This window comes from Miniopterus schreibersii, assembly GCF_964146895.1.
Source record: "Miniopterus schreibersii genome assembly, chromosome: 8".
In the NCBI taxonomy this organism is placed as follows: Eukaryota; Metazoa; Chordata; class Mammalia; order Chiroptera; family Miniopteridae; genus Miniopterus; species Miniopterus schreibersii.
The window spans coordinates 40,772,967-40,798,751 of NC_138109.1; the positions used below are offsets into that span (position 1 = coordinate 40,772,967).

At 41.7% G+C, this 25,785-nt stretch overlaps 1 protein-coding gene across 2 annotated transcripts in view; it reads left to right on the top strand.

Moving 5' to 3' along the window:
• The window catches only part of AK4 (adenylate kinase 4), a 64,229-nt gene that overhangs the window by 17,376 nt on the left and 21,068 nt on the right, over positions 1–25,785 (top strand). For both annotated transcript variants that reach the window (XM_081143713.1, XM_081143714.1), the window contains exon 3: positions 18,878–18,997. In XM_081143713.1, coding sequence (XP_080999839.1) covers positions 18,878–18,997 — 120 coding nt within the window. The remainder of the gene's footprint in view (positions 1–18,877; positions 18,998–25,785) is intronic.

The window sequence follows — 25,785 nt, forward strand, 5'->3', positions numbered from 1 at the left end:
CAGGCTATTTGGAAACTGAATTGGAAGGTTCTACAATGAAACCAGGGAAAACAGTTTAAAGGGTGTTACAATATCCACAGACAAATGAATAGATTTAAATGTCAGTAAGTACTTGTTAAGTCAGTGTATTCCAATAGCATCCTCTTAATGGGAATAAAAAATGACCTCCATATTTAAGGAATTGATGAGGTAATACATATGCCCAATTAATTGTTTTACAATGTAGAATATACTGAGCACTATAAAAATGAATGAAAAACAGTTTTATTAAGAACAGTGAAGAGAGAAGTTACTTATATAATCTCTTGAGTTCATTTTTGTATCTCCAGTGTCTAACCTACAGTAAGTGCTTAATAGTTGTCTGTTACACCTCTGCATGAAAGAATAAATGAAAGCTATAAAGAGGCATTAAATGAAAGAGGCATTAAAACTGAGCCTTGAAGGATAGGTAAGGTTCTGGAAGGTGGAAAAGTGGGAGCAGGGTGTTTTTGATGGAGGGGTCATATCATATCTGGGAGTAGGTAATTAAAATTAAGCATATTTTGATTGACACCAAAGAGTCGGAGGAATTATATGCATGAAGTTGGAAATGTCCCTTGGGGCTTATATGCATAATTCCAGATTGAGTTTATAAATAGGAAGTCTGTGAGAGTCAGTGCCTTCCTGAGACTCCTTTAGTGGTGTGGATTGTAGTGGAGAGAAAGTGGAGCACAGCTAAGGTTGTGTCACAGTAGTTTAGATCGGGTACAGGGTAAAAGTCAGAGGAAGAAGGGGATTTGGGAGGAGCTGAGGTAGAGATGATGGCAGACTTACTATGATTGTGTGTGGGAATGGTGGGAAAGGCAGAGCCAACTGCAGATGTTTGAAGGGTTAGACTTCAATGATTGGGTGGAAAAGTGGTCCGATTTAACCGAAAGAGGGCAGCCCGAGTTGGAGAGGGTAAGGAGTGTAACAGACCTGCATATTTGTGGGAAGTTCCAGGTGGAAGCATCCAGTGGGTTTTGGCATAGCAAGTGGTAGACACAGGAGTTGGCTATATGGCACAGAGAAAATACAGTTGGGCTTTGGAGTCAGACATACCTCTGGCTGAACTTCTTACTGGCTTTGTAAATTTTCGGAGAAGTTAATTAACTCGGTTTCCTTTTTTGTGGGTTATTGGGAGGGTCACATGGGGTCATCTCTGTACAATGTCTGGCGAGTAGGAGGCTTCTCTCTGTGGTTTGTTCCCTGCCCTGGAATCCTAATGCTTTGATTTCATTTAAAATCTTCCCCAGTGAATGTGGTGCATCGAATAGAGTCACAATCCAGTGGGATTTAGGCTATGCGCTTATGTGAGTGTAGCAAAGGCTATACGCACTCGCTCACTGTTTTATGTTCTATTTTCCTTTCAGTGTGTCTTGTTTCCATTCCTGTCCAAACAAAAATATTTACATTAAAGTTACGTGTGTACCTCTTTTGGAAGACTCCCTGAATGCAAAATTGCTTTTTAAAAATTGTTTCATCATTAAGATGGACCATTTTTGGACTTTATCTGTTTGTCTGATTGGATAGATTTTCCAAAGGTCTTTTCGACTTCCACTATGCTTTGTTTTCCTAAATTCTAACTCAACTGTTTCTGTATTTTTTTTCCCTACATGATACATATAGATCTTTGTAAGAATAGCCAATGTCATTTGTAGGATAGCTATAAAATATTGATTGCATATATGAGTAGTTTCCAAGTTTTCTTAAATTGTAGCTATAATTACTGTCTCAGGACATATTTTGTTTTTTCCAAAAGGGAGATTGATTTTTAACTTGCATTACTTCAGTGATTTAGTAATCTTAAAAAATCAAGAATCTAGCTTGGAATAAATGAGAGTGTAAGACCTCCTTTCCATTAAGCTCATGGCTTTGTTTTAGTTTTCTAGGGTTTTTAGGAACTAAACACTATGCATAACAATGAATGTGTTAAGTTTAATGATTTGTTCCATTTCTTAATGCCTTAGAATTGGAAGGGATTTTAAGTCCTTTAGTCCAAGTGGCCATTCTGTGCCGAATCCTTTCTATAGCTGCTGACAGCCAACTTGCCTCCTGGATCAGGCTCTTTCATTGCTGGACAGGTCTAATTGTTGAAGGATTTTTTTCCTTATACTGAGATGAAAGCCAGCTCCTTGAAACTGTTACCCATAAACTGTGATCCACTTGTCCAACTTCAGTCTTTTGGAGTCTCATAAATTAAATCCACTAGTTCTTCAGATAATTGAAAATAGGTGCTATTTTCTGCAACTAAAGACTTTTAAGTTGTCTTTTTTTCTGCAAGAAAAATAGCCCTAGTTCCCTCCACCATTCTTCCCATGATAGCATTTCTAGACTCTTTTTTAGCTTGTTTTGTCATGACCCTTTTAAACTGCAATGTCCACCGCCACTAACATCTGGCTCAATGTGGAGAGACCACTGTAGCTGAAGTGGATTTATTTCTAAATTCTGTGCTTTTTGTAAATGAACACATTATTTGGGAGTATTTATGAACATTGTCCTGCAATGTACACTGTAGCTCAATTAGCCTCCTAACACCGTATTTGAGGGTATGTACCCAGGTAATCTCAGAACCTAATTACTGTCACCAGCTACTCCAGGTTACTCAAATCTGTAGTCCTGTCCTTTTAAGTGAGGATCCAGATATCCTGTCTCTGCCTTGGCTAATTCCAAGGGTTAAGATGGCTAAAGATTTCAGAAATTAGAAAAATTCCAGGAGTTTGGTGGAGTTAACTCATAGTCTAAACGTTGTAGGACATTGATCAGTGATGAACAAGTCAAGACTAAATTTGCCCAAATTGTCATTAATTATAGTTTATTTGGATTGTTTTCCACATATTGTTTGTTAAAATTCAAGAGTATATAGATTAATGCTGAATGCCTTAGTGATGCAGAGCTCTGAGAGGTTAAGTATGCTATCTTAGAGCATGGGCTCTGAGCCACATAGCTGGGTTTGGAATCGGACTTGGCCACCCCAGCTTTGTGATTTTAGGCAAAGTAGCTCACGGTTTTTGTTTACTCACAAATGAGAGTAACTGTAGAGCTACCTCTTAGGGTTTCCTGTGAGTATTAAGTTAATGTGTGGTAGCAGGGTTGAGGCAGGCCAAGGGTAGTCTCCTTGAGTGAAATATTTAAGGGGCCACCAACACCCTCCCCCCAGACTCAATAATTAAGATAAGTGGCAATTTAATGCAATAAAATGAACAAAATACCAACGTTTTATTTTTTTTAATTTAAAATTTTTAATTTTTATTGAACTTATTGGGGTGACATTGGCTAATAAAATTACATAGGTTTCAGGTGTATAATACTATAATACATCATCTATATATTGTATTGTGTGTTCCCCACCCCAAGTCAAGTCTCCTCCTATCACCATTTATCCCCCCTGTACCCCCTTCTACCTTCCCCCACCCTCCTTTCCCTCTGGTAATCACTGTACTGTTGTCTATGAGTTTTTTGTTTTGTTTTTGCTTAATCCCTTTATCTTTTTCACCCAGACCCCCAACCCCCCTTCCCTCTGACAGTTGTCCGTTTGTTCTCTCTATCTATGAGTCTGTTTCTATTTTATTTTGTTTGTTGGTTTATTCTGTTCATTAGATTCCTCATATGAGTGAAATCATATGGTACTTGTCTTTCTCTGACTGGCTTATTTCATTTAGCGTAATACTCTCTAGGTCCATCCATGCTGTCACGAAGGGTGAGATTTCCAAGTAGCATTTCACCATGTAAATGTACCATAGCTTTTAATACCAACATTTTTAATAAAGACCAGATCCAATAGGACTGAGATTAGGGTAACTTCAGTGAGTTGTACAAGTGCAGGATTGGATCCTGTCTTTATTTTTTAAAATTAAAAAAAAAAGTTTTTACTGACTTCAGAGAGAGGAAAGGAGAGGGAGAAAGAGAGAAACATCAATGATGAGAAAGAATCATTGCTTGGCTGCCTCCTGCACACCTCCTGCTGGGGATCTAACCTGCAACCTGGGCAAGTACCCTGACTGGGAATCAAACCATGACCTCCTGGTTCATGGGTCAATGCTCATTCACTGAGCAACACTGGAGGGGCTTTATTTAAAATTTTCATTTTTTAAAAAAAATTTTGGTACTTTAAAATATTGCATCAAAATATTACTTGTCTTGATTACTAGAGGTGTCCCCTTCACCCCTGCCCCTTCGTTTTTTTGCCCAAGTTAAGTACCTCACTCATCTCACCCTAGTAGTGTTGTAGGTGGTGGGAAGGGCACCAGGTGTCTGACCTGGGTTCAGCAACCTCATTACTTGAGTTCTGGCTAAGAAAGAATTCAGAGCCAAGACTTACAACTCACTAGAGAAGATTTATTGGGAAAGCAAAAAGAAAGTATACTCTATGAGAAATTTCTAGTGGGGAGTGGGCTAGGGCTCCTTTTAACCCCTCAGAGAGGGGGTTAACTGCTTTCTTCTTTAAGCTGACCTATCAGGGCCTGTCCAATAATCTTCTGTCCTTGTATGGAGGTTAGGTGGAGCTTTCCTCCAGCCCCTTTGTTCTCTAAGGGTGGGGGGCTACCACATGACTAACTACATGCCAGGAGGGAAAAGATCAGGAGAATCTGACCTGCTTGACCAGAGGCATTCTAGGGTAGAGACTGTCTTAGGGGCGAGGTCCTGAATAACAATACTTATCTCCAATACCTGCCATTCTAGGGTGAAGAGGGGGGGTCTCAGAGGTGAGGTCTTAAATATTTCCAGTATCTGCTCTACCAGTTCTTTTTCACTAGTAGGTGTCTGGGACATTCTGTCCTGGTGACGTTCTGTAACTGGCCCATCATCCTGGCTCTGCTCATGACTATCTAACTGCCTACCACAGTAGCATGCCAGTGCGTCAGTGTTTGTTGTTGGTGGTGGATTTCCAGCTACCCATCTATGTTCTTCTGGCTGGACTCAATAAAATTAACATGAGTCAGATTGACAGGAGAAAGTGACCAAATTTATTGCATATGTACATATGGGGGTTCCCTAAGAATATGGGACCCAAGGACAGATGGGGCAGTTAAAGGCTTGTATGCCATCTTAAGCTAAGGAGAGGGTGGGCAAGGGTTGTGATTTGGGACTTCAAGGGGCCAGCAGGCAATTCACATGGAGATTGAAAACCAAGTATTTGGTAAATAAGTGTTTGCTAGACCATCTTGACAATGGGGCACAGGGAAGACTTCTTAGGTTCCTCCCTGTCTGTCACACTTTATTCATATTAAACTACAGTTATCTATGATAATAGTTCCCTCCCTGGAGCAGGTCTTCTGTCTAAATTCCTTTTTGGCAGTTAGAGGGAAAGTCAGTGGTTTTTCCTGGTTGTTCATTTCTTGAAAATAACCAGCTTAAAATGATGAATATCCCAAAAGACATATTTTCTGGTGACTGACTTTGCACCTCAATTGCAATGGTATTTTGTAGAGGAAATAAACTTTAAGAGCCTAGTGGAAGGATTCCCCCCCCCCCCCCCCCGCATAGATATTTCTATTAGTTGTCTCAGAGTACCAGTCCAAATCTTATAATCAAGTTCAGTTTTAGGTTCTGAATGTCATGTTTCAAACACTGCTGGAGCTCAAACCCCAGAGAATAAAAAATGGGAACACTTAGCTTATGTCTAGAGGAACCTAGCCAAGCCAAATAGCACTGAAATATTGCTTGTCCTTGATGGCCAGGATTGTGAAAGACAGCCACAGATGGTGGCTGAGCCATAGCTGGAACTACTGTTAGTCGGCTCGAGATGTTCTAAGTGATAGAAGCCAGAAACCCACTCACTGGGGGTAGGGGGTGGGAAGTGGTGTTTCTAGAAGTTAAATTATGATGATAGAATCTTTCTGTAAATCTGGTTCTACTCCAATTTGCTTTTAGTTATATAGGCCTGATTATAAACATGTCTTAGAAATCTGTTTCATAATTAGTGTCCTGTGAAAGGCAGAAAAAACATTGCAGAATCCATTTTTTAAAGCTTTATTCTTGGCAGTTGTAGTGTTACACAAGGCAGGGCAGCTGTTATCTGTTGGGGCATTACCCCTATTGCAGTGGCCTCCCCCCCCCCTTTTCCTCGCCCCTCCTTCTCTCCCTCCTTTTCATCTTTTTTCTTTTTGACACAAATTTATCCAATTATACTTTCTGCACAAAGTAGTAGAAATAGTTATTCTCTCTCACATGAACGATGTGGATGCTTTGTGTAAAATAGGTGCACATGAATAAATTGATAATCTCCATAGCAGTTATCATTGGCTTTGATTATATTTAAATTTATCTGAACATTTTATCCTTTTGTTTTTAGATTGCAAAGTAGTGGAATTCGATTACGTACTTGAGAAATGGAATGAATTTAAGACATAAATTTATTTTGTTGGTGGCTGCCAGACATTACCGCCTTGCCGTGGTGAGGTGACTCAACTGCATGAGTTTGATTTTTTCCCCAAGTATTTTTATTGATTTTTAGAGAGAGAGGAATGGAGAGGGACCGAGAGAGAGAAACATCAATGTGAGAGTGGAACATCCATCGGCTGCCTCCTGTGCGCCCCCTTCTGGGGATTGAGCCCGCAGCCCGGGCATGTGCCCTGGCCAGGGATCAAACCTGTACCCTTTTGGTACACAGGACGACCAACGCCCAACCAACGGAGCCACGCCGGCCAGGGTGAGTTTGGTTATTCCTAAAGACCCCAGTTATCTTCTGGCTTAGCATTAAAAAAAAAAGAAAAAAAAGAATGGGAAATTCTTGTCTCAAAAAGAATGTATGTCACCTTCTTTGTACCAATTTTTAGAGAGCAGCTGTGGCAGCTGAACTGTATATGCCTCTTTGTTTTCCTCCTTTCATTTGGCAGGTGGAGAAAGAGTGAAAGTTTTAAAGTGAGTCTAAAATTAGTGTATCTAGTGGAGCATTCAGTTTCATGTCTGTGCTATTTGGGATAACAGTACGTAGCAGAAGAAGATGTAGAAATTTGAGTACAGAATAAGCTTAGAGGTTGAAATCAAGGGGCCAGTGCAGTTTGATCTGTGAGGGAAACAGCCTCAGACATCTAGGAACTCATAGTGACTAGAGGCAACTGTGCGCGTAGATCGCCTTGCCCCCAGAGTGATCCTTGGTTTAATGGGCAGGGTTTAATGTTTCCTCTTGGGTAATTTAGCAGCTCGTCTGTAGATTAGTTGGTGAGGTAGGACTTCCCGCGTCGCAAGGTGAAATCCAGTGCTTTCTGCTCTTCGCACTGCGTCTGCTCCGGGGCCAGCCTGGGCTGAGTTTGAGATTTGCAAACCAAAATCCCGGTGGTTGGCTTTGAGTCATTACGAGGTGTCGCATGGGATTGATTGCACTGCGTGGGAACAGGTGTGCTCTCCCAGTGGGAGTGGTTGGTGACACTGGGTGACAGTCTGTGGCACTTGGCTGGTCCTCTAGCATTATCTATGGAATTAGAAAGACTTGGGTCCTCATCAGCTGCTCGGTGGGTACATGGTAGTCTACCCCCCTCCCCGTCCATACACCTCTCCCTCACCACCTCCTCGGACTTCATGCTTCCCTGGAATTCCTCACTTCTCCTTGCCAGCCTTGTAAGGGCTGTGCTTTGCTGCATTCCTTCACCCTGTGTTGGACGCTGCCTGCAGGAGGTGATTGTATTGAGGGTTTGTGGGTGCGAGGGGTTAGAGTCTGGCACAGGCGGCCACATCTTGCCATGGCACGTGAGACACTCTGCCCTACGACCTGCCAGTCTTCCCCTACACACTCCTCTAGCCCTGCCCGCCCCTCCCGCAGCTTAGTGTTCAGTTTGTTACCCTGTTTTTTTCCCTTCTGGAGAATTTGTTCTTTTTCTGTCTCCCAGATTTCAATCCTCCAATACCTGTTATTTTCTTATCCAGAACAGTTTACCTCTTTACTGCCAACCCCAAAATAAACCCTAGCCTCACCTTTACTGAGCTCAAAATTTATTAGATTGCTTTCCCCAAGCAAAGGACCTGGAACAAAGCATAGACTGATGCTTTAAAACTTTAGTGTGAGTGTTTTAACCCGATTAAAAATTTTAAAGTGTCTTATTTCCTTTCAGGTATCTAAGAAAGAGAGGCGTGTTATTAAGACTTAGTTTCCCTTTGCCTAGGATAGACCCTCATGTGTCAAGGGTTATTATTATTATTTTTTGCTACATTTTATTTTGTTTTTCTTTCTTCCTTTTTCAAAAAAAAAATCCCACCTTTGTTTATTTACTTATCAACTTAAAAACTATTGAAGGTATCCTTAGCTCCCTGAGGCTTAGTTTAATTCACTCAGCTGAACAAATGCGCTCTTGAGGTGCTCAGAAGGGGAGAGGGCAGGTGGTTGAACAAAGCATTCCAGTGTGGGAGGAACTGGGAGGAAGAGACTAATTAATTGCTTGAGGAAGTGGAGGAATGCTTTGGAGGCAGGGAGGACACCCCACCATAGGGCATGTGTGAAGGGTGCAGCCTCTAGGATGGCACTGTCTGGGAGGCCGGCCAGGGAGTTGCTCAAGCGCTTCATATCTCCATCTCTTCCACTGCAAACCAAGAATAATGTACTGCCCTCTTAGTGTTGTAAGAATTAAATGAGATAACGCACACAAGGGGTTAGAGTAAGGCATGGCCCAGTGTTTTATTTATTTATTTTGTTTAATTTTGAAAAATGTAACCCATAAGAGTGTTGAAATAAATTTCTCAGCCCAAGATGGATCTGTTCCTGCCTGGGGTGCCACATCACCACACTGAACCTTAGATAACTCTCCTGTCCCTGTAAATGCTCAGCTTGACCATAACTTGGCTCTTGTAAACAATGCTGCCATGAACATGGGGGTATATATCTCTTTTCAAGTTAATGTTTTCAAATTATTTGGATAAATAGCCAGAAATTCTATTATTATTCTTGTTTGGTGTTAAAGGGTGACTGCATGTCACCTTACTCAGTGGACCTTATGACCCCACTGGGAGCCCTGTCAGAAAAGTGTTAGCATCAGCTATTTGTATCCCCTTTCCCTTTGTTTGCAGGACAGCCTGCCGCCAGCCTGGGGAGGCTGGTGAGCATGGCACATTTTGGTGTCCATGTTGTGGTTCTCCACCAGAGAGCCCTGCCAGAGACTGAGGGGCGAGGGGGAAGGGAGGGAGGAGAGTCCCCCGTGGGCAGCAGTAGCAGTCCATCCTGTTTGAGCAGATGGCACTGGAGGAAACAGCAGCTTCCCTGGTGCTGATCTGCGGCCAAGATCCTGCACAGAGAGGCAGCTGAAAAGGTGCCTGGCGCAGCCAGTTCTACACCCCGGGCCTTCTGCAGTGGGAAGGAATTTCTTTTCATGTTGCTTTGAAAGTGAAATTCCTCCCTATCCTCTGAATGGGACTGGTAATTGGGTTGTGATAAGGTTATGGGGGAGGCAGAGAAAATCTGGAGAGCTCAAGAGATTTGAAGCTGAAAGTGCCTGGTATGGTGGATACCAAGGCAGACGTGCAGAACGTGGGCTTGAGGAGATGGCTAAACATTTTGGGTCTCTAAAACTCATCTATAATTTTGGCAGACCTTTCAGATTACTTGCCTTTTCCCATTTGTTCCCTTGCCCAGCTTCTGTTGCCTGCATCCCAATCTGCTTTTTCTCCTTTGCTGCTTATATAAGGCAGCACATGGTCCTACACCAGATGTTCCTGGTGTGCTTTAAGTGCATGTGTTCCTATTCTGGGCCAAGAAAATACTCCTGACGTAGGACATCCAATATTTTTTTGGCTTATGTAACCCCAACATCTTTTTCTTTCATGATTTATTTAAAGTCTTAAAATGAGATTACTGCCCTGTTTTATTCTTTGAATCAGTGCGGAGGGTCAGATAATAACGCATCTGTTGGAGGAATGAGAAAGCTTATGATGAAGAATCTGCTGGATATCCTTTGTGCTTAGATACTGGATCATCTTCTCAGTAATGCTGGCCCGTCCCCTACCCAAAGCCATCATGGCTTTTGTCCATGCATATTTTTATCTTGGCTATTACAGAAACACACCCATTGCCAACACGTTTCTGGACCCAGAGTTACAAAATTAGACTGAGTGTAAATATCCAGTCTGGCTAAAGAGAAAAGAGCAGAGAGGCCTAGCAAAGCATTCATTGGTCCCTTTTCCCAGAAAGTCTCCCAGGCAAGCTGTGACAGACAGAATATCAACAGACGATTCTGGTCTGAATTCTGGTCTGGATACCACTCCTCACATCTAGAATGGGTTTAATGATCCATGCCTTGGCTGTCCATGAAAGCGGGGAGACTCTCCTTGATCTCTGAGGTCCCTCACCTCACCACAGAGATAGAAATTCGGTGGTTAAAATGACACTAGTGTAGCTTGAGGCATCCCGGGGAAGCCCACATGGCCACAAAGCCAGATGCAGGACATTGGAATTCCACCTCTAAGATGACAGCTAGAAGGGTCCAGCTCCCTCATGCCGAGGAGGAAGCTTGAGGCCACAATACGTGAAGTACACTGATGTGTTCAGTCCTGTGGGCCGTCACTCAGAGGCAGCACTGAGAGCTAAGACTCGCTTCCCAGCCTGATGGTAATTCCTTGTTATCACGCTGAATCTTTGCCTCATTATGAAGCCATTCCAGTGTTTTTAAAAGAGTGTTTTCCCATGATCAAAGGCAGATATCAAGAATAAATCAGCTGTCTGATGTCACTTATATGTAGAATCTAAAAAAACAAAACAAAAAACAAAGCTCATAGATACAGAGAACAAATTGGTGGTTGCCAGAGGTGGGGAATGGTGGGGGTGGGCACAGTGGGTGAAGGGGGTTAAAAGGTATAAACTTCCAGTTATAAAATAAATAAATCATGGGGATATAATATATAGCATGATGACTATAGTTAATAATACTCTGTTGTATATTTGAAAATTGCTAAGAGAGTAGATCTTAAAAGTTATCTACAAGAAAAAATAATTTGTAACTATGTATGGTGATGGATCTTAACTGTACCTATTGTGGCGATCATTCCACACTTGATAATACAAATATCAAATCATTATGTTGTACACCTGAAACTAATTTAATGTTATCTGTCAATCAACCTTAATAAAAAAAGAAATCACGTTATAATTTCATTTTTAATCTCACAGTTAGTAGTGGTAAAGAGATGCACATTTGTACTTTACATAAATTTGGGTTCAAATCTAGGTTACAAGAAAAATTTTTTTCTATTCACCTTCTTTTGACTTAATAATAATATAGGTCACAGATTCAAATAATTTTAGCTATAATTTCCTTTGGCTAATACACCTATAATAATTGTCCTTATGATGAGCTAAATATTGTACCCTAAGACTAATAGCAAAAGAAAGGTTTTGAAGACAGGTGTACTCTGTGCGAAGTCACGTTTCCTCAGGAGAGATGCGTGATCAGTGACTTGACCCCATGGGGATCTTAGCCTGATGATGTCCAAAGAAACGAAGAGCGAATAGGAGTAAAGTCTTACTTTATAGTTTCAAAGTGTATTATTTTATATTAAATAAATTATAAAGCTATCTTTGTTACGCTCTTTAGAAATAGTTTGCAATCCCTAAAGTCTTGTGATTTATCAGAAACCTTTAGAGTGCCCGGTCAGGTGTGGCTCAGCGGTTGAGCATCGACCTTAGGATCTAGGAGGTTGAGGTTCGATTCCCTGTCAGGGCACATGCCCGGGTTGCAGGCTGGATCCCCATCGGGGCCTTGCAGGAGGCAGCTGATCAATGACTCGCTCCCTCTCCCTCTTCCTTCCTCTCTCTGAAATCAATAAAAAGATATATTTAAAAAAAAAAAAGAAAACCTTTAGAGTAAAGATTATCTGTGTCACACAGACACCAGAAGAAGAGATGGCTCAAAGACAGGCAGCATATTTTTGGGGTGATCTAGTCTAGTATAACCCCTCACTTGGGGTGACTTTCAGGGACCTACAGTGTTAGTTTGGAAGTAAGTTGTTTCCTTCATGCTAAACTTTCTGCTGCTTTTGTTAGAGACTATTTTGGACTCTTAAGCTCAGAAATCTTGAAAAGTTGACTCATACACAGTTTGTGGGTGTTTAGAAATGTCAGATAGCTTCAGGAGGAGCAAGCATCCACTTGTAGGAACAGATCCTTTCTTGTTAGGAGGTCAGGCTTGGGATCCAAATGCAACCTGTGGTAATGATCTTTCCTCACCAGCTTGAATAGACTGAAGCAATGGTTGTGAGAACTAAATGTTCATTTATGTAGACTGATCATATAATAGGATGTTGCTTAATTCAGTAATTTATTTTACTCAGTTATTTAAGGCTTGGCCACAAATTAGAATGTAAGATAACATTGAAAGGAAACATTGTTGCTCATAATCCTTACTGTGTGGATGAGAAGGCATTTTTGAGTTTTAATTGCCTTAAAGTCACAACTATGATTATCAGGACTGTTGAACAGTACAGTAGATACAAGATATGAGAGGGATGTAGTGAGAAGAGGCTCCTCTAATAATTTGTAGGACCTTGGGGACAGGAAGAGGGAGAGCCTGAAGATATGCTAGTATCTTTAGTAGAGTGTATCTCAAGTTATTTTTAGATAGTATCTCAAGTAGAGTGGCTTGTCGATCCTTAAAATAAGAGTCTCTGGCCTCAAGGGGATTATAATCTGGTATGGATGGTATGTAAACCTCCACTTAACAAGAAGAGTGAGATGTAGGTAGAGGCACGACCACATGTGGTTGTACAGACTGACCTTCGTGGGATGTGGGAGGGCACCTGGCTGAGGATGTGTGGGGGGGGGCCTGCAGTCCAGCCTTGGTTCTGTCTCTCAAGCTGTTTCCTGGCATACAGCTGAGTCAGCCTGGGGGAATGGCATCTTCCACGGGAGACATATTTTTTCTAATCTGTACAGAGGCACCTATGGACTAACCTCAGCCCAGGTTCTAGTGGAATACAGAAGAGAGGAGATTACTTCTCTGAAGGAAGTGGAAAATGCATGGCTGTGAGGTGGTTGGTACATGTCGTACTTGAAGGGTGACTCTTCCAGCCAACTTTTGCTAGCCCTTCAAAGCCCAGCTCCAGGGCAGGAAGCTTTCCTGGGGTCTGAGCTTGGATTAAGGTGTCCACCTCTGTGTCCCTGTCCTGGCCACATCACCGTCAGAGCACTGCCTATCTCCTGACCTACTTTTCCTCCATGAGTCTGTACACTGCTTGAGGGAAGGGACCACAGTCTTACTCAACTTGTGCCTGGCACAGCGAAAGGGTCAAGGGTTGGGCAATAAAGGAACTGTGTGGGAGGTAAGGTTTGAGGAGCGCTTCCGGGCGAAATCAGAGTGATTCTGAATGCCAGCCTAAGGAGTTTCCATGTCATCCTGTAGGCCAGGGAATGCATTTGTTGGTGTTGGAGGAGGAAGTGACTTATGCTGACTTGTGTTTGGGGAAGTTCCTCTGGAAGTTGTTGGACAATGGATTAGAGGAGGGAGAGGAGGAGGTTGTCTATCTGGAGACAGGGTCAGATCCCATAGGTTAAGGGCTCAGTCCTACAAATCTACCCTCTAGTTCAGATGCTAATGGTCAGCCCAGGTGGTCACCTATGCTTCTGACCTACTGACTATAAATCAGAGGTTCCCATGACTTCTTCCTCGGGTTCTGTTGCTAGAGCAGCTCACAGAATTCAGGAAACCCATCTACTTACTAGATTACCAGTTTTTTGTTTTATTTTTATTTTTATTTTTTATTTTATTTTTTTTACCATGCATTTACAAGTTTAATGTATTTTATTTCCTTTTAGAGTAATTCAATTGCCTGGCTGACCAACTTCACTAAGTAATTCATATAAATCTAATAAATTAAGTTTATAAATATCATGAACCCTGAGTTCTCTTAAGTGTTACATAGATTACCAGTTTTTTACAATGGATATTAAAGGATACAAATCAACAGTCAGATAAAGAGATACAGAAGGTAAGGTCCTGCACAAAGGAGCTTCTGCCCTCATGGAGTTTGGGGCCTGACACATTGAAGTGTTGTGGTTCCCCAGCCTGGAAACTCCGAATCCCCCTTTTTTGGGTTTTTATAAAGACCTCATTACCTAGGCATGATTGATGAACTCATTGACCATTGGTGATTGAGTCAACTTCCAACCCCTCTCCCCTTCTAGGAAGTCAGGGGGTGGGGGTGAAAGTATACCCTTTTGTTCATGGTTCGTCTGGCACCAGTACCCACCCTTAGGTGCTTTCCAGCAGTCACCTCATTAATATAACCCACTTGTGGAAAGGAGATTATTATAAATGATAAGACACTGTTTCACTTTTAGGGCTCTGGAACGTTTTCAGGAACTAAGGACAGGAGACCACCAAATATTATAGTGAAAGATACTTCCATTGCTCTTACCACTCAGGAAATTCCAAGGGTTTTGGGAGCTCTGAGCCCCATTTGGACCATATGTATATTTCTTATAAATCACAAATTACACATGTACTCTAACATTCAAAGTGCTTTTGTTCAAGGAAATGTTCACAAACATTGAGAGACAGTGTAGTGTAACGAGTGGTTAAGAAAATGGTGCCAGCCTGCTTGAGTTTGAGTTCCAGCTCCACCATTTATTAGCTGAAATACTTTGGCTTCAGTTGACTTACTTATGAAATGGGGAAAATAACATTGACCTCATAGATATTTATGAGGATTAAATGGGTTCATGTATATAAACACCTTAGAACAACACCAGGCATGTAGGAGCAAATACTTCCTATCTCCATATCCTTGAGTGAAATTTGCAAAGAGGCATTATTCCAAGTCCTTTACACATATTAACCCTGTACAACTTTGAAAACAACCCTAGGCGGTATTATTACCAATTTATAGATGGAGAAACTGAGGCAAAAAAACACAATGGGACCAAGGTCTTGAAAGCCTTTAAGTGACAATGTCAGGATTTAAACCCAGGAAGTATGGCTCTAAAATATATATTCTTGACCATTACATCAGACTCAGAATTTTTTTCATACCTACCAATAGCAGGTGTCATGGAGTGCTTTAAGACCATGTCTTTTTGGTGTGAAGGAAAAGAAAACCTGCCTTTAAGCAAGGCCAACTAAAGGGTGGGTACTGGACATCTGAAATGAGTCGTTAAGTGCCAAAATGCCCTAATTTAGGAGTTTCTTCCATAATTTTCACCTCTAAAGTTCCTTGGTATCCAGTTTTTAACCAATATATTTTTTAAAAATACATTTTTATTGATTTTAGAGAGAGGGGGAAGGAGAGAGCCAGAGAGATAGAAACACATCAATAGAGAGAAACATGGGTCGGCTGCCTCCTGCACGCCCCCTGCTGGGGATCGAACCCGCAACCCGGGCCTGTGCCCTGCCCGGGAATCAAACCTCCATCTCCTGGATCATCCTAGATCGATGCTCAACCGCTGAGCCACACCAGCTGTTCTAAAGCTTATTTTCTTAACCAGAAGAGATTCATCAAAGTGATATCAGGGATAAACGGTTTATAGAATGAAGCTTTTCTTTGTTTTAGTAATTTTTTTCCAGTAGTTAATTCAGTGCCAAAATATTCTTAAGAATGGCAGATAAAGAACTTGTAGTTGGCAGAATCACAAAGCTACAGCTCATTTTGACCACACCTCGTATGGTGCACGTGTGCATGCGTGTGTTTTGGCATTTTCAATGACCTTTTGAAGAAAGGACTATACTGGGAGTGGCACTGGTTTCTCCTAGCTCTAAGCCCTTACGAGGGAATCAAGCTCTTTTACAGGGCTCTCAGCATTTCCTGGTCTGAACAATGAGAAGAACATTGAGTTGTTATCTGTTTCTGGCCATTTGGCTAGGCATGGGGAATTTGCTGCTTTGAGGACACTTGTTCAGCTCTGTCTTCCGTATCCAGTTTGCCCTCAGTTTATAAGCAATGAGAACAAAAAGACAACGTGTGTTTGTCTACAGCCTTTCTTTGGAATTCTACTTGAGAAATTGGAGCAGCCGTGTTTGCATCTAAACGTGCTAGCATTAGCACTTAATGATACTGCTTTTCTTCCAAGCAAACTGACATGGGCAGGTGAAGGTCATGTTTTCGGGAATGGGCCTCTACTTCTGAACCATGTTTTATTTCTGTTTGCTGTTGCAGTGAGGTCTTCGTTCAGATGAAAATATATTGTTAAATCCATTTTGCTCTGGCTGTTGGCCTTTCCAGGTTTTCATGGTGGGGATTGAGAGATGTGGTACAAGTTTGATTTTGTATCGGATCGAGGACATGCCTGTCCTGCTCCAAAGAAAAGCCACGGCTGCCAAAAATAGTTGGAAAATTATGTTGCCCAATTCTGAGTCCAGTTGTCAGAATCCCTCTATAGTATCCCTTCCTAGACAGTCTCCATTCAAACATTTCCTTAGGAAACTTTTTCTTTCCACTTGTAATTCCCACTACTAGTCCTAATTGTAAATCCTGGGTTTTGAATAAAATAACGCCTTTTCCATGTGTCAAATATCTGGTCATGGGTAAATTGTTATCATGTCCTTCGCTGGGTCTTCTCTCTTCCAAAGAAGGCATTCCCTACTCTTCTACTGTTTCCACATGGGATGTGTGGAGCCATTCACATCTGGCCTCTCGCCTTGGAAGGTGTGTATTTGTTGTTTATATCCACCTTAAGAACAAAGCCCTGGGGCTGGTTGGTGTGACCATTGCAGAGTAGGACAGGACCGAACTTGTCAGTTACTCCAGGCATTTTTCAGATATAAAACATACATACTCTACAGGTATCACCCACGAGAACTGGAAGCGTATGTTCACACAAAGACTTGTACATGAATGTTCAGTGCATCATTATGCATAATAGCCCCAAAGTGGAAACAGCCCAGATGTTCATCAATGGACAAATGGCTAAACAAAATGTGATATATCTGTACAAAAATATATATCGATACATCAGCCACAAAAATGAATGAAGTACTGATATGTTGTACAACATGAATGAACCTTGAAATCATTCTGCTAAGTGAAGGAACCAGACACAAAGTACCACATATCGTGTGATTCTGTTTATATGAGATGTGCAGGATAGGACAGTCTATAAAGACAGAATGTAGGTTAGTAGTTGCCAGAGGCTAGAGAAAGGAGGAAATGGGGAGTGACTGCCAGTGGGTATAGGGTTTCTTTCTGGGGTAATAAAAATGTTCTGGAATTAGATAGTGGTGGTGATTGCATAACACTGAGAATGTATTAAAAACCACTGAGTTGTACATTTCAAAATGGTGAATGTTGTGGTGTGTGTTATATCTCAATAAAGCTGTCATAAAAAAATGGCTATTACCTCCCAGGTGAAGGTGAGGATCTATGAGGATTAAATGAAATGATACATATAATGCTTAAAGCACAGTGCCTGGGACATAGTATGTACTTGTTAATGATTGTTAGTGTTGCTCTTAAGGAAAGTAAGATTGCTTAAATATCAGCAACATTTTCTTTACTGCCATGTCGGTAGACTATTACCTGTTACATAGTACGCAGTCTGAATACTTGTTGAACCAGTGGGTTTTTCACATTCATGTTCAGCCACATTTTGGAATGTGGTTTGTTGTCTTTTGTGTTCTGTTTCTTTCAGCGAGTTACTGAACCTGCGTCATGGGCCTGACTGAGCTACTTTTGTCCAGTAGTAGTAATCGAATGATACGGAGCTCTTCACAGCTCATATTTCAGTGTTGAAGTTGGGGTTAGGAGTGTAGACTCAGTCTTGGGAAGGAAAGGCTCTACCTTAAATTCAAGGTGAAAGTGGGGGAAAAGTGATTCTTGAGCTTTTTTTTCACCCCCTAGAAATATAATTCTGCTTTATGTTTTCATAAGAACTTAACTGGGCCCTGGTCAGTGTGGTTCAGTGGTTAGAGCATTGGCCACCAATCAGTGTGTCTCTCTCACATTAATGTTTTTCTCTCTCTTTCCCTCTCCCCTCCCTCCTCTCCCTTCCACTCTCTTTAAAAAAATTGTTTTAAAAAATCAATGGAAAAAATATTCTCATGTGAGGATTAACAACAACAGCTGAAAGAACTTAATTGGCTTGTCAAGAATGTGGTTCTGAATGGTCCACTGTCAGCTCCTTGGAGAGCAGAGGACTTAATCTTGGTTTTAAAAAATTCAGTTCCTAGAAATTTAACCAATTTAAACTGATAATTTGTTCTGCTGAACCCAACTTAGAACTTCCACAAATAAGGAATTGTTACTTTCAATTAAGATAGAAGCATATTTTTCTTTGAAAAAAAAAAAAATTCTCATCCTTTTATGAACGTGGCATTCTGCTGGTGACACTGAGCTTCTGTTAGTCATGTCAGCAGGTGCCATTGGCATATACTGAGGCTCCTGAGAAGAAATAGAGCCGCTGTTTGTATTATCCAGCGTTCTTTGTAGAAGAGCAGCGGAAATGTTTTTCCTTTGGCCTCTAAGGAATGGTGGTGCTTCTCAGCTTCCTTCAGTCGTCTGTGTCCCGTGAGCCGCGTAGTTGATCACATTTCCTTGTTACCATAAACTGGGGGGTCTCAGCATCCAGCCTGTGGCTCCCCTTCGGGAAGTCGCCAGGGCTTCCTTCCCGGCCTTTTGTGTCCCACCGTCTCTCTGGACTCCAGCGTTGTTTCCTATTCTTATTTTCACTTTATGTCTAATTTATATTTTCTTCTATTTTTATTTCTGTCTGTGTATATCTTCAGGGGCTGCTTTTATAATTTTGGGGGGAGGGGGGAGACAAAAGAGAGACAGTGCCACCATTATTGAAGCCAGTGTTTAAAACATCACTCTAAAAACATCTACCTATAACCTTTCCCCCCATACCAGCCGGGAGGAACGGGAGAGAAGGCAACTGTCATTAAAGAGTTTGTAAGCTTTTAGTTTTTTGGAAGCTGTTTTTTGAGTGTCGCCTTTCTCCTGTCTCTGACAGAAGTTGGTGATATGGCAAAGCAGTACATAGAGAAGGGGCTCTTGGTTCCAGACCACGTGATCACGCGCCTGATGATGTCGGAGCTGGAGAACCGGCGGGGTCAGCACTGGCTGCTGGACGGTGAGTGGGGCCTGTGGGCACGCTGGGGTTCTGGAAATAGTTTGTCCTTAGCTGAATTCTGTTATTGTTCCAGTTTTGATGATGCCTTTTGTTGCCATGACTAAGTCGTCGTGAGGATAACCTCTGAAATCAGAGGTTCTTTCATTCATAACAGGCCACACAAACGGAAGCCACGAGTTACTATTTTTCACTGGTCAGATAACAAAGGGAAAATTTGACAATCTTGTATTGAGTATGTAAGAAATAAGTGTTGTTGAGAGTATAAAATGGGCACCCCTCGGAGGGTAGTTTAGCAGTCTTTATACTTTTCAATTGAGCAATTCTATGCTGGATTTCTTGCCTAAAGGTATAGCTTCAAGGATGTTTATTTTCAGCATTATTTATAAATAGCAAGACATTGGTGACAACCTAAGTATCTGTCGTAGGATGCCTTCAGTTTTGGTATGTTCATTAACCAAATAACCTGTACTTGTGTGTTAATATGGATGGATCTCAAAATAAACTACCAAGTGAACAAAGCTAGTGGTGGTATGGTGCATATCGTGAATTATTTATGTGAAAATGGAGGGATGGTATAATATTACTATAAATACTTATAAACACATGCATAAGCTATCTTTGGAAAGATATAAAAAGCTGATAATAGTGGTTGACTCTGGGTAAGGATTAGGATTGGGAGACTTACCTTTCACCGTAGATACCCTTGATAGTTTGATTTTTAATATGTATTTAAACAATACATGGACCTGATTTAAAAACTGAGTGGTTCCTAAACCTTTTAGGCATTATGGATTCCTGGATGACAACTATGATATTTCACTCAAGAAAATGGGTACAGATGCCCCCATGCAAAATGTGGCACAACGTTGCACTTCAGCAAGTTTTACGTTTGCCCTGTATAAAATCTTTTGAATGACTGAAGGAAACAGTTGGACTGGGTGGATTCTTCATTTTACTAAATAGCAAGATTCCTTAGTGCAAAGGAAACAGAAATATGACGGCCGTGGCTGTGTGGCTCATTTGGCTGGAGCACCATCCCATGCACCGAGAGGCTGTGGGCTAGGTTCCTGGCCAGGGCACGGACCCAGGTGCGGGTTTGATCCCGCTGAGGTGCTGTGAGGCAACCGCTTGACGTTTCTCTCTCACAGTGATGTTTCTCTCCCTCCTTCTCACTCTCAAATTAATGAAAACATATCCTTGGTGAGGATTAACATAAAAAGGAATGTTGAAAAAGAGAAAGTAGAAACACGATGAGCATACTTCTTTTTATGAACAAAAACTGCGACAGTGAGATTTAGCTCTAACAAACTTCTTTCTGTTGCAGAGCAGTTTTCTGTAGTTTACACAGGGTGCTCATTTCTACCTTAATTTGGTAAAACTGAAACCTCCGGAAGCTGTGACAGTTGAAACCTTGTTTGCCAGCCCCAGAGAAACCAGAGGAATTGTCCTACATTTAAACTATCAGCTCGCCTAAATTTCTCCTAAAGTCTAGAGCCATGAATCTCCAAAATGACTACTCTGGTGGAGTATTTATTTTATATCAGTGTTTCTCAAAGGGTGAGGCATGCAGTGTTTATCATGGCTAGACCAGAAAACAGACTTTGTGTTCTAATATGTTTAGAAAAATGTCAGTTTAAAATTAAAAATTGCTAACACTCACTGTAAGTCAAGAATTGTTTTGAACACTTGATCTTATCTCATCCAGTCCCTGCCATAACTATGAAAGTGGGTACCATTGTCCACATTTAACAGATGAGAAAACTGAGGCAAAGTAGGGTTCGGTTACCTGCCCAGAGTTAGTGAGTGTCAAAGTTAACCAGTTTCCTTTACTTCAGGATTTTCCCAAACCTTTAATATGATCATGTGGTTTAAGGCTTTCAGAAGGAGACATCATGAGGTCCTTTCTGAATTTATTTAACCGTAGATCTCCCACCTCATTCCCAACACCCACTGAGAGCCTCTAGGCTTTGTTCTGTGGAGCATTCTTTGTGAACTACTATTCAACATATGTTCCTCACTTTGTAGGTGTTCTGAAAAGTTAACTATAAAGTAGATCATATCTTTTTAGAAGACCTTCCGTTTACAAAATGTGGAACCATGTCCTCATAGGACTGGAGGGAATCAGTAGACTGAATTGAAAACTTTTGTTAAGATAAAGGCTGGCTCTCCCGGGTGTGGCTCAGTGGGTCGGGCATCCTCCCTGGCACTGAAAGGTTGCTCATTCTGTTCTAGGCCAGGGCACATGACCCGGTTGCGGGCTCGATCTCTGGTAGGAGGCATGCAGGAGGCAGCCAGTCATGTTCGCTCTCATGTCGATGTTTCTCTCTCTCTCCCCCCCCGTCCCCCCCCATCTCTCTAAAAATCAACAACGAAAAATTTTTAAAAAACAACTGTATGGCTCATAGAGCCTTCAAAAAAAAAGGGGGGGGGGAGAGAAAGGCTATAAGGGCTTGTGGAAGGCATGTGTTTATTTATTAAGCAATACTATACTATTTTCTGTGTGCCAGAAACTATTAAATGCTGTTGATAAAATGGTAAGACATTGTCTCTACTCTTTAAGGGACTATATCATCATAGGGGAGGCAGGCATGTAAAAAATTAATTACTGAAGTATAATAGAAGTATGTATGTATGGTACCCTGAGGACATAAAGGAAAAAATTATGGTCTGTTGGTGGGAGGAGGAATTGGAACAACTTTGAAAAAGAGACGAACAGAGAGAGATTCTGCAGGTTGATGAACAGCGATTGGAAGGCATATTTTTTCCAGCAGAGGGACATTGTGAACTGGCTAAGACTAATTACAGCCTAGTATTTCCTGGGCCCACGGGCAGGAGGTGCAAGGGAAAGCCTGGAGTGGATGGTATTTGATTTCCTACAGAGATGGTGGAACTGGAAATTGTTGGCTGTAGGGACCATTGAGGAGTTATGAAGTAGGAGCATGACACGATCAGATAGATTGGTATCTCAGAAAGACTGTTTGCTTAGCCGTAGAGGAGAGATCCGGTGCTGGGGCGGGGAGGAGGTGGTGACCAGAAGCCAAATAAGACGTTGGTAGAATAGTTGGACCAAGGGATGTTGAAGGTCTGAATTTAAGCAATAGCAGTGTGATGGAAAGGAGACACCATTTGGGAGAGAAGAGCTCAAGCAGGATTAACAGGCTTGTGACTGATGTTGGGCACCACAGCCCTGGGTTTTCTTTTATTGTCTTCCAAGCCCTTTGAGTTTCTTGACTGTCATCACCTTGCCTACATTTCTTCAGCCAGGTTAACTTCTCCAGATGTTACACATTTAACTCACAAAAGTTCACCCTCCAATACTTCTTGGGTAGGTATTTGCCATGTCTGATAAACTTTGGCTTTGCTACCACCTAACGGTAACTTCCAGAGTTTAAATTTTTTAATTGTAAGGCTTCTCAACTTATAAAGTGAATTTTTTTAGTAAACTTAAAAATCTGTTTCAAAGAGGGATCATCTATGTTACACATTTTCGGGAAGGTAGTTAGTGTAATAACTAACCCCAGGTAGTTTCAGACTGCCCGTTTCGAATCTCAGCTCTGCCACTTACGGGCAGTGTGTGTGTGACCTTGGGCAAGATACCTTACCTCTGTGCATCCTATTTTGCGTGGAAAACAGGGATTAGAAAAGGGTTTGTAAGGATCCAGAGAATGAATATATGCAAAGTGCTCAGAAGAATGCTTGCATATAGTAAGTGCTATTTACGTATGAGATTCTGTTTATTAGTTGTTTTGTACGATGTACAGGTCTTAATTTTTTTCTTGGTGACTGCATGAAGTAAGTTCAAAAATAGTTTAAAAAACATTTAGCTATGGCCCTGGCTGGTGTGTCTCAGGGGTTAGAGCATTGGCCCGAGCACCAAAGTGTTGAAGGTTCAATTCCAGGTCATGGGCAGTTACTGGGGTTGCAGGTTCGATCCCTGGCTCTGGTTGGGACACATGTGGGAGGCAACTAATCAATGTGTTTCTCTCACATCAGTGTTTCTTTCTCTTTCTCTCCCTCTCTCCCTCCCTCTCCCTTTCCCTCTTAACCTGCTCCCTCTCCCCCCTCCCTCCTTCCCTTCCACTCTTTCTAAAAATCAATGGAAAAAATATCCTTGGGTCAGGATTCAAAAAACAAAACAAAACAAAAAACCATTTAGCTATGCGAAGCTGAAAGTCAGTTTCAGTTATGGAGTGTTTTATGTATCTTTTCGATGCTTTGCTTTTGCCATAACTTTTTCTCTCAGGGTGAATAATCAGAGTTCTTCTGTATCGAGGGTCTGTTTTTAATCAAGTACGTCAGTCTACTAACTGACTTCGTCTGTACGTTTCTCCTTGAACACCCATCTGGTCACTTTTTCAGTTTTGATTTTCTTTAAAGCTCTGGAATAAATCCATTTGGCAAAGTGAGGAGTGTCAGAAATGCTGTGTTCTGTGTTCAGCCTTAAACTCCTGGGTGCAGGGCACGTGCTCTGCCAAGGATGTGCCTGTCGAGTGTGCGAAAGGTGACTGAGTGTGCGAAGGTCGAGAGAAAATTCTGGATGACAGATGACGCATCATCTTGGTCCATATGGCTATAGAGAGGCAAATGGTGGGTGGAAACGAGGCCAGTGGATGTAAGCCAGGGGAACACCAAGGGGGTTGGAGGATGGGCTTGGTGGCGTTCTGTGGTTTGGTCAGCTATGTCCTTGCTAAAAAAGTTCTGCACCACCTCGCCTTCACAGTGTACTTTCCAGTTGGGTAAGAAACACTCTTTTATGCGTTAATATGTGTATATATGTGTGAGGTTTTTTCCCCCTCTTTTTTTCCTCTCTTTAATTTCCTTGGAAGTTAAATGTGTGAGAGCAGTATTTTAAAAATAGTTTTCTTTAATTTTTAAGAAAAATATTCTACCAGAGGAGTGTAATGCACAAGACTTCTAAATTTGTTATAAAACCATGTGTTTTTTAGTCTCATAGAAAAGGTATTTACTGCTTGTTAGGTGATCTTAAGGTGAAACAGTGACTAGGGAATACTAACCAGCTCTTTAAAACAAATACAAATTCTTTACTTTTTAAAAGAGGGCTGGCAATAAGGTGGGCCAGCAAGGAGGTTTGTTGGTGTCAGATGCTTTCATTTCTAAACTTGAATGCCAACCTGTGCACTGGAACAGTAAACCTGTATGTTCTTAAACTGAGTCCTAATTTATCTCCAGGTAGCAAAATATAACAGAATTGTCTGCCAGATGATTTTAGGTGTAGGCATCAGAATATTTTAAATTTGTTGCCCAAGTTTGGTTTCACAGAAAGCAGCTTCAAAGTTTGGAATTATAAGTGGAATATAATTTAAGCCTTTTCATTGGCGATAAAGATACCTTTAGAATGAGAGTTGTCCTTCGGTCCATGGTTACACGGTCCGTGTGTTTTGTGCTGAGCAGTGTTGCTTTCTGGTGCTTTCCGTAGGTAATTCTGGGATTTTTTTTTAAAGCAGAAGCCTGAGCTGCTTGAATGTGTGCAGTGTTTTGGGTATGTTTGTTTTCCCTGAGGGTTAAATGAGCTCAGACCTGAGCTATTTCAGGGTACGTGTTCACTCAGAGCCCTAGGTACCTAAATAAAGTTGGGCGCCGGGAAACCACACTACAGTTGCTGGACCTGGAGTATTTTGTTCTGGTTTTGCAAATGTGTTTTATTACACTGGACTGAGACATAACTGCTCCGACCTTATCCCCTCCATATTTTTCTTTCTGAATCAGATACTCTAAAGAGTGTCAGATCCCACTGGGCAACATATGCCTACCGAAAAAAACGGCCAATGATCACATAACTCGTGAATCACATCTTTGAAGAAATTCCAAGAGCAGTTGTTTTTCTGTTGCCCTTGTGAATGCAGGGTGTTGTGTTTCAAGAATAAAACGTATGGTAGGTTTGGAAGGTCAATGAACAAACAAACAAAAGCATCAGACTCTGTCTCACTCCGACATGTGCTTGTGTGTGCACGCCTGTGTGTGAGAGGCTTATGGACTATCGTACTCATATGACTGGAAAGTCATATTATCAGGTAACCTTTGTATCTCTTTTCCATCACCACGTATCCCCTCTACACCCTCTTTTACCCCCCCCCGCCCCCTTTGTATCCTAGGTCATTGTTAAGGCGGCGACGTGTACTCTGATAGCCTGAATGGAAGATCTGCAGCGAGTGGCGTGGCCCCTCGGGGATGGAGAGCGGCGTAGAATTTGCAGGGCTCTGCTAGGGTGCTGGGCAGTTGTGTCTGCCGAGCAGAGGTTGGAAGATCAAAACCTTTGGTGCCTCACCAGGCTCATCCTCTGACATACCTTATCCAGAGTGCATAGCCTGTCCAGACTTTATAGTAGGCTGCTGATTCCATTAAAGATCTTACAACCCCTTTGTTAGTAGTCCCAGGTGACTGTGCAGATTTCTTTTGGTTCTAGGTATCTATACTTCGTCTTACAACTATTTATTGAGCACCAGTTTTGTGCCAGGCACTGCCCAGACATCATAGCATAGCAAAAGAATGGGCAGGACCTGGTCCTCTTGGAATTTGAATCTAGTGGTGATTCAGCCTTTGAGTAACCCTAGGCAGTGAGGGTTGTCTTTTATTTGACCTAAAGTCAAACTATATGAACTTGGTTTTTACCAATTTTGCCAATATGAGCTCAAGAATATCTAAGTTGGATTCTCTCCTGAGACCCTGTACCCATGTCCGTTTCTGGTAGATTTCTTCTGATTGATCTGACTGCTGCCTCTGGGATGAGGAACACTATCATAGACAATCCTGACTTTATTTGGTTTGTT